Source organism: Pelobates fuscus, chromosome 10 (genome assembly GCF_036172605.1).
Source record: "Pelobates fuscus isolate aPelFus1 chromosome 10, aPelFus1.pri, whole genome shotgun sequence".
Taxonomy (NCBI): Eukaryota; Metazoa; Chordata; class Amphibia; order Anura; family Pelobatidae; genus Pelobates; species Pelobates fuscus.
In genome coordinates this window covers 29,914,054-29,925,046 of record NC_086326.1, presented here as the reverse complement: position 1 = coordinate 29,925,046, position 10,993 = coordinate 29,914,054, and the positions used below count along the sequence as shown (strand labels likewise).

Genomic DNA, 10,993 nt, shown 5'->3' with positions numbered 1-10,993 from the left:
GCTGATAGAGTGGGACAGAGTGTCCGACATAACTCCCATGGCCGAATAAACGGCTTGGGTCACGGATCCAGTCATAGTGGCATCCAGGAGAGAATGAAGCTCTTCCGAGTTCAAATGCTCCTGGTCTGTCACATCAGTGACAGTTAAGCCGGAAGATCTGGTGACAACCTGGGGAGCAGGGGGTATATCAGCCCTAATAGGAGAATTGCCAGAGGCTGTGCCCAAATCCCTTTGAGACTGCATAATAAAATAGCAGTTCTCACAGTGGTTATAGTAGGAGAAATATAAAAGGGATTCAAATACAAGAGGGGGGGGAACCCAAATAACTCTAGGAGGAAAAGAGTGACCACACTGTTAAGCCCAAAAGCTAATAGGCAATATGGGACCAAATAAGGCACCAGCAGAAAGAGTATTAATGCAAACAAACTATGCAGCAATATGAAAAAGGCAAGCTCACCAAGTGTTCCCTCAGGAATGGCTCCTGGGGCACACTGGTGAGCTGCCCAGCAACTGTGCTGTCCAATCAGCACCCACTCCCGCCCCCACAAGCTTAAAAAAGTCCGGGAACCAAAAACGTGGCAAAAATGCCAGCCGCAAGATGGCCGCCGCAATGCGCACTAGCGTTGTGCGCATGCGCGAACGGCGCCAGCCGCGGTTATAGCCGCGAACCGGGAAGCCCAGAGGAAAACCTCTGAGGCACTGAATGACACTGGGCGGTAAGAGCCTCCACACGGAGAGCTGTTAGCCGCCCCAGCTCAGAAGGTGATAATCCACCTGACTGAGTAAGAGATGGGAGGGAGGAAGGGGTGAGGGATTGGCTCTAGGTTAAGGAAACAACCCAGAGCCAGCAATAAAACAAGTATAGAAGCAGGGCAGAAGCCCTGCAACAGACAGAAATAACAAATAAAATATAAATGTAATATCAACACAAATTATGACAAAAACACATTGGTAGCATACAGAGAAAAAATAGAAATGTACTTAGCTGAGGAAGGCAGCAGCAAGAAAGAGGAGTGGCTTAAGGTCACATGGGGACTTGATGGTGCTGAAGGCATTATGATTGGTTGTACTGTTATACTGTTATAGGATTAACCCTTTGGGGGCATGTTTACATGTTTTGATTTGTTTTCTAAAATAAATATTTTGCTGCTGAGGAATAAAAGAAAGAGAATAAGCATAATATGAGCCTCCGTGTCCTTAAATAAAATCATGATGACATCTGCTATACTAAGTTCTAAGCCATTAATGCCTCAAAATGTAACCATTTTTTCTAACCAACTCAGATATCCACTTTTTTAAAAGGTTGTTAAACGCTTCCCAGCTAAAGTGGTCAACTGTTTCCTTGTATATAGATCAAGATTGTGACAACGGATCATATGTGTGAACAATTGGTGGTCGACACAAGTACCAATGATCTACATAATCCATCATCTGCCAGGGGGATATGATCTTTTCTTCATCATCATGGCTACATTTGACGTCATAATTTTCACACTCTTCAAAGTAACCATTAATGCATTTCTCAGCCATCCATCGATTGTGTGCTAGACAGGTCTCTTCAAAAAATTGATCTTCCATGTTTGCAAATATGCTCCAGTATTGGGTGTGAATCGAGCGGCTGATGTTGAAAATGGAACTCAGAATACGACTAACAACAGCAAGTATAATAAGAATCAGGACCATTAAAAAGCCAACACCCTAAAAGAACAAATACAGTAAGGGTAAGTGCCACATAAAATCCTAAAATTATAGTAGAATTTTGTGCTTAATTTTAAAACATTAGGTAACTCACTACTTAGTACCATTTTTGATGACCCCAACCTACACATACCAAATGAATCTAGGTAGTTCTATAGATATTGTGTCCAGTACACTTGCATTCAAATCCATCTCATCATAATCCAGCTAGTCTGTTCTATAGCTCTCAAATATAGAGGATAGTGGGGAAATGGATAAAAGAATAAATAAAGGTAGCATGATTTCAATATAATGCAAAGCCATGTGTTCTTATATGCAAATCCATATAAAAAAATTGCAACCCAGATGGTATTCACTACTTCTGTAGTCACCCAATATGTAAAAATATCGGGCCCAAACTTGTCTTGACTTACAAATCTACTAGTAGTAGTTTTTAATTCAACTAGTTCTGAAATATTATACATGGAGTACTTACCTGTGAAATCGACTTGAGAAACCTGTAAATTGCCTTCCTGGTGGAAGATGTACGAAGCAGCTCAAAGTTCTTACAAGGCACTTTGGCCAACAGTAGCTCTGTGCTTATGGACGAGAAGTTGCCAAAGCCACCAAACTGTTCTGCATCCAAAGTTTCGCTGAATGCACAAATTACAGACTTTCCATCAAGGAAGCAGGCAATAATCCATAAGACGGGAGCCACCAGAGATCTTATCACCATTGACTTAAACATAAATCTACCAAGATAAAAAATGGGTTAGAAAGCCATCAACTCTTTTGCTAGTAGGTGCTACGGCCTATATGATGACAAGTCAAGCGTCATTGTATATTCTTAAAGGAACACTCCAAGTACAATAACAACTTGAGTATGCTGTAGTGGTTATGGTGTCAGAAAAGCCCTGTCACTCCCCCCAATGGTAAGTACGTAGTCAGACAGGTTGCTTATGACTTGACAACAAACCTGGGGTCCACCATGCACCAATCACCTTCTCAATAGAGAACCAGATGCTCTATGTCCTGAATGAGCCCAGCAGTGCAGGACTGAGTTTACTGACTAAGAGAGATTATCTGCCCTCCTTTAGCTAATGAGCTGGCCCTGAAGAGCTTGGCATCTTCCAGAGAGCTAACGGAGCTCTGTGGAATAGTTACTGGCTCTCAGTGGAAGAGGTGACAGATCCCATGTAAGTTATCAAACTGTTGCAAATGGTTTGACTATTTACTTTTTAGGCAGTGTGCCGCTAAGCATCTACTTTCTACAAATATATTTCTAATTAGAAGATGGCATTAAAGGTACTAAGAACCTGCCCCACATACAGTCATTCTGAAACATTGGATTTCTGCAACTCTCCCCAAATACCATCTGAAATATCTCAAAAACTACACAATTTATCTATCTTATTGAGAGCTTCTGTTATCATAAGGTCTCACCCCACTCTCACAGCATCTCCCCTAAAATCCTCTGCTACTTCCAACAGTATATCTCACACTGATCAATCCGAGTAACAAGTTCTGCCTTGCCAAATCACTGCCAACCGTGTTCGGTCTACCACATCTGTGTTGACATTAAATTTAAAACATATTCAAGTCTACATATGGCTAGATTGGCTGGTTGTTGTTTTGTGGTTCTAACAGCACGTAAATACTTTTATAGTTACAGTGGTTTTGGTATTGATTTGGCTTGTTTTTTAACTACTGTGTTCCTTGATTTGTTCATTTTTATTTAATCAGCAACATTTATTGAAGGTTTGGGCAATGACCATCTTCAGAGAGGTGTTTTCGAGTGTGTTAGATGTGTGTCAAGTGTGTTAGATTTAAAATTCTAGTTTCTTCTTAGTGACCAAATATTTACTGTATGCTTTCATAATACTATGTAGTAATTTTTATATGTGCTTTATATTTTTTTTACTATACTATATACTATTATTTATAACTATGAGATGTTAAGAGTTTAACTAGTACTTGATTCCTTATGAATCCAGCATTAGAATCAGCTACAAATATTACCGTAAAACCTCTTTTTTCTTCTTCCGTTTGTTTTGAGGTTTCGAAAGCTCCAGTGACAAAATAAGACAATAATGATTTAAGCTAAATCCCAAGAAGAAAAATATAAATGGGGGAATGAAGATGACAATGAGTCCGTAGGTTAAATTATATCTTGGTAGACACGGGCAGTTAATCTCATAAACTTTATAGATGAACATACTAATCGCTGCCATGACGACACAAAGTATATTCATCTTGCCTTCGGGGCGAGTGTAAAGATAATTGATAGCTCGCTCCAGGATGACTCTGCAAAATAAAGTGAATGAACAAGTTTTGAACTAAGCACCTTTTGGCAAAATTACAACATTTTATGCATATTTTTTATTTAAAATAATTACAGGTTATACGCACATAGGCAAGGTTATTCAGTGAAATGTGCATAGTTGCAAATCCAACCAGGGTTATTCATTAAGGTGTGAAGTGGTATCTTTGAATTTCAGACCAAAATTACCTAACAGGAAACATTCTCCAAATCAGCTATTTTCAGTTTGCCCGTTTTGTCCTAATATTTAATAATCACGTTGAATTCAGCTTGATTACCCAACTAGTCACATTTTAAAGGAAAAAAAGGAAATCAACTTTATAAACTTTTAATAGATATACCCACAATTAAAACATGTGTGCATTTAATTATGTATTTGTTCATTGGGGGTATATCAGCTTGCAAAATATGCAGATCTTTTGTCTAAAGCCTTTACAAGCCCTCCCCTTCTAACCCCACCCAGACTTTCTGTGGTTGTCCAATCACAGACTTCCCAATGCAGCCCAATGAGAAGTCTTTGCAAGCCAGGTGCTGTGGGCAATTGCTGCCTCTTGGGTTTTTCTTCACTGAGCTGTCAGATAGAACTGGCTGTCAGATTCACAGCCAGGGGGTATAACCTGGTTCATGTATAAAAGTTCCATTGAAATCTGCATTTCTTGTAAAATGAAAAACAGGACACACTCTTCCCACATAAAGCACATCAGCACGCTAAACTGCCTTGTGGGTCTGAAGTGTCCCTTCACATATATAACTCTGTGTATGTCTAAATTCATAGCTAGTTGGGTATTAGTGACATTTCTGTTACAAATGATCCACACAGTTAAAAAAAACCTCTTCTGTTTAATATAGTATATACAGGGCCGGACTGGGAACTAAAATCAGCCCCGGAAAAAAATTCTATACCAGCCCAATAATGCATAGTGTGCTGCTATAGAGGGTGAAAAAATAACTTGAAATTGAAAACTCTTATTCCAACGAAGGAACGCATATAGGGCTTCAAAATAAACAAAAGATCGCCTTTATTTTAAGTAGACGTACATTTGCATGTAATCAATGTTTCAGTACAACTACTTTGGCCTATTAAGGACATTTATGTGTGTATTATGCATATATAAATGTATATTACTATATGTGTAAATATTATAGGCATACTTATATGTTACTAATACACACATCAATATACATGCATATATTTATATATACAGTGGCGTACACACAACCCATGGGGCCCCGGTGCGAAAAATTATCCGTGGGCCCCCCCCCCCCGCGCGCTTACTCTGCGCAGGCTGGGGCCGCAACACATGGCGGCGGGCACCTGGTCGCAGGGCTGCGACCCGTGCGACCGCGGTATGTACGCCAGTGCATGCATAAACACATATACTTAAAGGACCACTACAGACACCCAGATCAAATCAGCTCAATGAAGTGGTCTGGGTGCCAGGTCTCTCTAGTTTTAACCCTGCAGCTGAAAACATAGCAGTTTCAGAGAAACTGCTATGTTTCACTGAGGGTTAATCCAGCCTCTAGTGGCTGTCTCATTGACAGCCGCTAGAGGATTTTCTGCGATTCTCACTGTGAAAATCACAGTGAGAAGACGCTGAACGTCCATAGGAAAGCATTGAGTAACGCTTTCCTATGGGCGGTTTGAATGCGCGCGTGGCTCTTGCCACGCATGTGCATTCGGAGCTGAGAGGCGGATCCGGACGGAGAGATCCCCAGCACCAAGGGAGTCCGGCGCTGGAGAAAGGTAAGTGCTTTAGACACACACACACACACACTCTCATGAACAGACGCACACATTTACTGACAGACACACACTCAGTGACAGACGCACACAAACATACTCAGTAACAGACACACACACACACTCTAACACACTCACTAACACACTCACTAACATACACTCACTAACATACACTCACTAACACACACACTCACTAACACACACACTCACTAACACAATCACTAACACAATCACTAACACAATCACTAACACAATCACTAACACTAACACACACACTAACACACTCACTAACACACACACTCTCACTCTCACTAACATTCTCACTAACACACTCACTAACACACTCACTAACACACTCTCACTAACACACTCTCACTAACACACTCTCACTAACACTCACACTAACACACTCACACTAACACACACACACACACACACACACTCACTAACACACACACACTAACACACTCACTAACACACACACACTAACACACTCTCACTAACACACACACACTAACACACTCTCACTAACACACACACACTAACACACTCTCACTAACACACTCTCACTAACACACTCTCACTAACACACTCTCACTAACACACTCTCACTAACACTCACACTAACACACTCACTAACACACACTCACTAACACACTCACTAACACACTAACACTAACACTCTCACTAACACACTCACACTAACACACACACACACTCACTAACACACACACACTAACACACTCACTAACACACACACACTAACACACTCTCACTAACACACACACACTAACACACTCTCACTAACACACTAACACTAACACACTCTCACTAACACACTCTCACTAACACACTCTCACTAACACTCACACTAACACACTCACTAACACACACTCACTAACACACACTCACTAACACACTCACTAACACACTCACTAACACTAACACTCTCACTAACACACTCACTAACACACTAACACTAACACTCTCTCACTAACACACTAACACTCTCACTCACACACTCTCACACACTCACTCACACACTCTCACTCACACACTCACACACACACACACTCAATAACACACACACTAACACACACACTAACACACACACTAACACACACACTAACACACCCACTAACACACTCACTAACACACTAACACACTCTCACTAACACACTAACACTAACACACTCTCACTAACACACTCTCACTAACACACTCTCACTAACACACTCACTAACACTCACTAACACACTAACACTAACACTCTCTCACTAACACACTCTCTCACTAACACACTCACTCACACACTCTCACTCACACACTCTCTCACTAACACACTCACTCACACACTCTCACTCACACACTCACTAACACACTCACACGTTTTTTGTTTTAATTTAATCCCCCCAGCCTCCTTACCTGTGGGAGAGCTGAGGGGATTCCCTGGGGTCCAGTGGTGTCACCCGGCTGGCGGGCGCGCGAGGGAGCACTGTCCCCTGAGTGCTCCCTCTTCAGCTCCCTCGCGCGCCGCGTACTGATACCGGAGCCGGAAGATGACGTCATCTTCCGGCTCCGTTTTCAGTGCGGTGCGCGAAGGAGCTGAAGAGGGAGCACTCAGGGGACAGTGCTCCCTCGCGCGCCCGCCAGCCGGGTGACAGCAGGGCCAGCCTCGGGGGGCCCTGAGGTGGCCAGCTCCTGGGCCCCCCAGCAGAAGAGGCTGGCCCTGTGGGTACATACCTGGGTCGCAGGGCGGCCGGGCCCCCTGGTGGGCCGGGCCCGGTCGCAGCCGCGACCCCTGCGACCCCGGTATGTACGCCACTGTATATATATGTGTGTATTACTGTCAGGATCACATCAATTTACGTCTATTACCTTTACCTTGTTTAGTGTATCTTGTCTCCAATTGTCTCCTTTTTTTCTCTTACAGCGACCCTTGTGCATCTTTTACTTCATCCCAGTCCCTGTGTGTTTCTTTTTACCCTTCTCCAGCCTCTGTATTTCTCTTTCCCCCAGCCCCTTTTGTGTTGTTCTTAGCCCCAGCCACTTTGTCTCTTTCTCCAATTCCAAAACGCATCTGTGTGTCTCTTTCTAACTCCAGACTCTGTGTGCCTCTTTCTCTTCTCCCAGCCACTCTCTGTCTCTTTTTCCCCAGCCCAGCATTGCCTCCCACAAATCTTGTGTCACTTTGTTCCCCTTCCCTACTGTATGTCTCTTTGTCCCCCCAACAAACCTTCTGTGTCTCTCTTCCCCATCTCCTCCCTGTGTCTCTCTCTTACCCCTCTGTCTCTTTGTACCCCCATCCCCCGTGTCTCTCTATTACCCCATCTGTCTCTGTGTACCCCCTTCTCCTGTGTCTCTCTATTACCCCTCCCTTTGTCCCCCTAGCCCCTATGTCTCTCTATTACCCCTCTGTCTCTTTGTCCCCCCTTCCCTGGTGTCTCTCGATTACCCCTCTCTTTGTCCCCCCATACCCTGTCTCTCTATTACCCCATCTGTCTATGTGTCCCACCTTGCCCTATGTCTCTCTTTTACCCCTCTGTCTCTTTGTGTGTCCCCCCCCAACCTGGTGTCTTTCTATTACCCCTCAGTCTCTGTGCCCCCCCTGCCCCAGTGTTTCTATTACCCCTCTATTTGTCCCCCTCCCCTCTATTTGCCCCCCTTCCCCTCTATTTGTCCCCCCCTTTCCCCCTATCTGTCCCCCCCTTCCCCTCTATTTGTCCCCCCCTTCCCCTCTTTTTGTCTCCCCCCCTTCCCCTTCCCCTTCTGTGTCCCTTCTGACCTTGTTACAGGAGGACTAAGGGAGGGGGCAGAGCTAACTACCATGCTCCCTCGCGGTTCCCATAATTCCCAGCATCTACACATCATAGAGTAGTGATTACTCTATGATGTGTAGATGCTGGGAATTATGGGAACCGCGAGGGAGCATGGTAGTTAGCTCCGCCCCCTCCTTCAGTATTCCTGTGCTGACAGCTATGCTGCTGTCAGTATCAGTGAGTGTGCTGCTGGATTGCTTAGGCGGCCGCCCGACACACTCACTGATACTGACAGCAGTCACACAGCACAGGAGATAGGGCCGCCGGCCGCAAGGTGAGTAATCACCTCAGAGTGTGCCACCGGACCAGCCACCCGGCGGCACCGACATGCGGCCGGCGGCCGCAATATTATTAAAATATGTGGAGCAGGGCTCCCTCTCTCTCTCCAGCCCCGATATCCCGGTGGGCCAGTCCGGCCCTGAGTATATATATAGCTAATTAACACATATTCAGTTTCTTAACATTCTACTAAACATTCTACTAAATATTACAAAGCTTGCTTGTGATATTTTACAAATAGCGTGTAAATAACCAAATATCTTACACCCTTGATGTTTTAAAGATAATCTTTGATTTATTTATTCATTCATTTTTGCCTCTTCTGGCTCATGCTGTTGAAAGGTATATGAACTGTGCCTCCCAGCTGTATGTAGAATTCACGCACCGCCGTAGCTAATAGGCTCATTAATTATTGGCAGAATGCCAGTGATGACGCATGTTTGGCACACGTCCCATTATGGTCAAAGTCTTTATATTATAAAATGTGCATATAGTAAAATACACCTACAGGATTTTTGAATAATAATAACAACAAAATCGTCGCCGAAATTGAAAAATGCTTTCCTATGGGGAGGTCTAATGCGCCATTGCCGCACATGCGCATTAGGTCTCCCCCGCAGGCTGATGTCAGTGGGGGAAGAGAGTAGGCGGAGCCTGACCCAGCGCCGAGGGACATCGGCGCTGGACTCAGGTAAGTCACTGAAGGGATTTTAACCCCTTCAGCAACATGGGATGAGGGTTGGGAGGGAGAGGGGCTCTGCAGGATTCTCCAGTGCCTGGAAAACGAATATGTTTTACTGGCACTGGAGAGTCCATTTAATGATCTTGCACAGATCATATGGAAAGCATGTCTAGAAAAATATTCATAAGGTGTCAAGTCGTGTAAATCCTGCCCTGAAAATGTAATGGGAGCAAAAAAAGTCAGCTGAAAATGTAAAGCGTCAGTCTAAGCACCATATCCACTTCAACTCATTGTGGTGGTTATGGTACCGGAGCTCCCAGGTGCCATCTCCCATATTACTGTGTTTACTGGCATTTACATTTTTAACAAACATTCCATATATAGTATGTTTTATGTCAGGCAGGTACTAAAAATCAAAATATAACACTACGTCAGTTTAAAATGTAAACACAAAATATAAATGCACCCTTTAAACCTGGACTTACGTATATTTTAAAATGCAATGTAAAGAAACTCAGTACCTCTAAGTTGCTGAAATTCAGCATGAATTTGATTCTCCGTTGATTATGCTGATATTTCTGGATGATGTTTCTGTGTCCGAAAAGTATAACAGCATAAGAATTATAAGTACGAGATTTCACGGCTGGAAACACTCTGAGCGTTGGTATTTTGTTTTTGTCATTTGTACAAGGTGTCACTGGTTTCAGAATTCTGGAAAAACTAGTTGTATCACTTTGCAGTGCTGAAAAAATGTTAATGAACTAAAATGTACACTTAGACTTCAAGGTGAAGGATTAAGAGGTTAAGGTAAAAGCTCGAACCCTTTGAAATAATGATAATAATTATTTGTATGGCTGGTTATTAACAGATGTTTTTTTTAAATTAATTCTGGTGTTATCAAAATTTGGATTTCTGTTTTTACAAATCTTATACGCACCATCAAGACATATGCCAAACACAAATTGATAGCCATGCAATTGTCATAAATTATTTAAAGTAGTTATATTAACAAAAACATTTTATAGTATTCATTTATACTGCTTTTTAAAATTAAATGTCAAGTTCTGCAGCACTGTAAAAATGACTGCATGTTGGAGAAAAAGACATTAAATATAAAATATCATATGCCAAGATATTTACTGGTACAAAGGATTAACAATTCTGTTCTTGGGAGATTACAATCTAGTGGGAGTTTGGGGCGAGATATACAGAAGGGAAAGAAGTGGTATGGAAGGAAAATCAGTTGCACGGAGGGAATATTCATTGTAAGAAAGTAGATAAGAAATTAAATAACTTTTAGAATCTGTGTAGGAGGTCACGGGGGTGGGTGGAGGGTGGTTGTAGGGGGGTAGCTGCTGATATGGAGTTTTTTCTTTTTTCAGTAAACTAATATAGGAGCTTTTAATATCTGTAATTTTGTGTATTTCTTCATAACCCTTAGAGTAAAAATAAACACTTAATTTGCTGAAAGA

At 42.6% G+C, this 10,993-nt stretch overlaps 1 protein-coding gene across 2 annotated transcripts; it reads right to left on the bottom strand.

Annotated features, from left to right (window-relative positions):
* Window positions 1-1,221: 1,221 nt before the first annotated feature.
* On the bottom strand, window positions 1,222-10,729 carry LOC134574927 (calcium homeostasis modulator protein 3-like). 2 transcript variants are annotated; one of them, XM_063433994.1, is made up of 5 exons: window positions 10,662-10,729; window positions 10,043-10,112; window positions 3,697-3,981; window positions 2,174-2,429; window positions 1,222-1,698 (listed from the first exon to the last, which is right to left on the bottom strand). In XM_063433994.1, exons 3-5 carry the CDS (start codon window positions 3,927-3,929, stop codon window positions 1,354-1,356), a joined length of 834 nt encoding a protein of 277 aa, XP_063290064.1. In that variant the 5' UTR covers window positions 3,930-3,981; window positions 10,043-10,112; window positions 10,662-10,729; the 3' UTR covers window positions 1,222-1,353. The 2 variants fall into 2 exon arrangements, with proteins under 2 accessions (XP_063290064.1, XP_063290063.1); XM_063433993.1 differs by lacking the exon at window positions 10,662-10,729 and having other exon boundaries at window positions 10,043-10,170.
* Between the last annotated feature and the right edge of the window lie 264 nt (window positions 10,730-10,993).

Bases quoted from the DNA above. Each gene is read 5' to 3' on its own strand.
- LOC134574927 (XM_063433994.1), bottom strand. From the start codon at position 3,929: ATGAATATACTTTGTGTCGTCATGGCAGCGATTAGTATGTTCATCTAT. The intron at 2,430-3,696 runs GTAATATTTGTA...TTATCTTGGTAG, and splicing joins AAGAAAAAAGAGGTTTTACG to ATTTATGTTTAAGTCAATGG. The intron at 1,699-2,173 runs GTAAGTACTCCA...TTGTTCTTTTAG, and splicing joins TTCTCAAGTCGATTTCACAG to GGTGTTGGCTTTTTAATGGT.